Here is a 3,410-nt window from a genome sequence, read left to right as displayed (position 1 = left end):
TGTGTGCCATGAGATGCAAAAGGTTGACAATTGCCATTCCACAATGTCAGGAAAAACAAAAAACTTTGCTGTTCTTATCCATCGAGACGATGCTTTATGTTGTTATCTCTGAATTTTCTCCCCTTTTTGCTGTTCCTAAATGAAATTTTTATTATAATCATATGATTATTCCTCCATTATATATTGCTTGTCTGTGCATAATTAAATTAATCTAGGATGTAGAAATAAAAGTTGGCTTCCATTTGGATTAATTAAAGTGATAGATACAACACCCTGGGATCCTAGACTTAGGTGAATGCAATAAATGGAATAGGCTTCATTATTTATATTAACTCATTCATTCTTAGAAGTGAGTACATGTCTACTTTGGTCTATCTGGCACAGATTTTTCTCCCCAGCAGTCCACAGCCCACAGAATGGCATCAGGGGTGATGAAATAGAACATGCTGCATCTGATTCCATGTAGGGGTAAAGTGGGTGACCTCAAATTTCCGGTGCCTGCCCACATGGTGCAAAATCCACAGATGGGAAGTTTGGGGACACATTTCGTACCATACCATCTATTCTGGTTCAGTGCATAAGAATCCAAGTCTCTGAGGAAGGTGACATGGTGTGTAGCTCACTGGACCAAGAACTTTGGCTGCCACCTCCCTTGGGAAGCCTAACTATGAAGCTCTTCCTGATCATTGTAATTCTGCTTTCCCAGAAGCCCACAGGTAACCTAGAGTTTTCCAGGGGTTCACACAAATCAACATGGGATAGAGTATTTCTAAGAACCCAAGATAATTTTATAATTCATAGTATTAGGAAATAGGTACCCTAGGGATGACTGAAGTCTACCCAATGTCATTAGATTCCCTCTTCCTGAGGCCTTCTACCATGGTACTATTCTTAAAAAGGAATATTCAGAGTTGAAAAGAAGCCATGGTTTCCTCTGGGAAAGTCTCATTGTAGAAAGTAATGCACCCAATATCTAAGGATGCACTTATTTCTTTGGATATAGTTTTTATTCTGACATCCAATCATATTGTCTTCCATTGTATGAGTGTGAATAGTGTGGAAAGAGTGGAAATAGATATATATTAGTCCATTTTACTACAGAGGGTGAATATTCACAAACTTTGGAGTCAGGTTTAAGAAACAGGCCTTTGATGTCTACTTCTGGTCGGTCAGTTTTGGATAAATGGTGAAGACTCTCACTGGTGGAGATAATGACACCGGACTCATGTGGACCTTTTTAAATGATATAACATTTGTGAAATACCTAGCATAGGGGTTGGCACATACTAAGAACTTGAAATTTCTCTTTCAAAACCATATCTATTACATTTGCCTCTTATTATAGTAATGGTGATGGCATGTCCCTGGGTCCATAAATTCCTAACAATCAAAGAGGTTCTAAAACCTGAGGTTGGAGGAATCTTTGTTCTCAATCTTCCTCTGAGACCTATTCTAGAAGGTTGTACCAGCCCAGAAACCAATATTTGAACTTCCTAACCCTTAGATCATAGAAAGTATTTAGGATAACTAAAGGAAAAAATATATCTCAAGGTGAGCCTTTGCTTTATTCAGTCTGGGACTGAATATTGGAGGAATTCTTGCAACTGGAGGTAGAGGAAGAATGAGAAGTCATAAAACAAATCCAAGATTATTGTAATAACTTAGAAGCCAAAGGAAGATAGGCATTGACAAAAATGGACAATGCTAAAAAAAAAAAAAGAAAGAAAGAAAGAAGAAAGAAATGGACAATGCTAAGAATTAACGGGGGAGGGAGGAAGATTATTTAGGGGGAAAAATAACTTGACTGGATAAGAAAGTCATTCTTGACCATGACAGTGAGTATGAACCCAAGAACAGAATTTAACCCAGAAATAAATAACACAGCAAAGAATTATTATACTCTGGGTAATAAAGGTGGAGCAGTTATTTAAAAAAAATGAGTGACCTGGGAACATTCAAACAGAGGAAGATTTGCTGTGGTACCCTGATATAGTGCCATGCCCTGAAATCAAGGAACCAGCTTCTTTGTTTTCCTATATATGACCTAATGCTCTTGATGGAGTCCATCAGATGTTGACTGGAAACCCAAAACCTTGGAGGAACTAAATATGAGTAATCAGATAGATATAAACACTGAGGTTTGCCTTCTTGGGGCATCTCCTGTGGGATATGATGGGCATCTGTCTTGTGAATCTCTCATGCACCTAATCCCTACAAATTTCCTCTATACTTTCCATGTCCAAAGTTGCCTTTCAATCTCAAACACTGACCTTGATCAATTGTTTTTTATGTGCACAGTAACTGAACTACTTAAGAAATGCTGGAATCAATATATACAAGGAAACTGCAGAAAAATATGCAAAGTAACTGAAATACGTGAAGTACTATGTGAAAATGGGAGATATTGTTGCCTCAATATCAAGGAACTGGAAGCACGTAAAAGAATACCAAAGCCAACTCGTCCAAAGCCAGTGACTTTTGCAATAACTTTACCTCAAGATTATGATGGATATGACAGAAATTATATAAGCCACAAGACAAATTCTCCATAAATCAAGTACAATTCTCCATTCATTTATTTCTTAACCTATTCTAGTAAACCACATCTTTTCCTATCTGGTTCTTTAATTCTCAGTAGACCGTAAAGCAGATTCTAATAAAGTTCATTGCCAGTTTTCTGACTTATTTCTTCTTTAACTAGTAATTGGACACTCAGTATACCAAGTGATAAGAACTCAGAACATCCCCTTGAAAGGGGGATATAACCAGTACACTACAAAAAAAAAAAATCTATGTGGTAAATTGAAACAAGAAGCTCAGGAAAGTAGACATGTAATTCTGGAGAGAGACTGGTGAAGCCAAGTATGCAGGGGAAATTCACCAGTGAGTTAAAAGTGGTACCTTGTGAACTGTGTCAGATATCAACAGGTGACTGATAGTAAAGAAAGTGATTCGAGTAAACAGACTGAAATCAACAAATGGAAGGAAATTAGAAAAGATAGGACAGTTCAGAAGGATATACGTGCACTTTGATTTAAGAATAGAACAACCAAAGTTGAACTATGGAAAGTCTAATTTCTTTAGTTCCTTTGTAAAATCAGTGAACTGGGGAGAGATGAATAGGTTCCCACTATGGTGGCACTCACTATATAAGGTGGAGGCAGACATAAATATATAATTCCAAGATGGAGGAGTTTCTTTGTTGTTTATTTTTTTAACTATATTTTTATTGTTGACACCATTACAGATGTCCCCATCCCTGCCTCTTTGCCCACCTTCACCTGTCCCCCGCTACCCCTTCCCTCTGGCCACCACATTGTTGCCTATATCTGTAGGTTATGCATATATGTTCTTTGGCTAATCCCTTCACCTTCTTTCACCCTGTCACCCCCTCCCCACTCCTCTCTGGC

The 3,410-nt window shown here is 37.9% G+C and overlaps 1 protein-coding gene across 1 annotated transcript; it reads left to right on the top strand.

Moving 5' to 3' along the window:
- Positions 1-667: 667 nt before the first annotated feature.
- On the top strand, positions 668-2,552 carry LOC311624815 (beta-defensin 127-like; the record flags this gene model as incomplete). The annotated part of the gene is made up of 2 exons (XM_084888418.1): positions 668-716; positions 2,299-2,552. 2 exons carry the CDS (start codon positions 668-670, stop codon positions 2,550-2,552), a joined length of 303 nt encoding a protein of 100 aa, XP_084744544.1.
- Positions 2,553-3,410: the final 858 nt, after the last annotated feature.

Source organism: Pipistrellus hanaki (genome assembly GCF_964339955.1).
Source record: "Pipistrellus hanaki genome assembly, chromosome: 6".
Classification (NCBI taxonomy): Eukaryota; Metazoa; Chordata; class Mammalia; order Chiroptera; family Vespertilionidae; genus Pipistrellus; species Pipistrellus hanaki.
The sequence above is the reverse complement of the archived record's forward strand: the minus strand, read 5'-3'. Positions and strand labels throughout refer to the sequence as shown.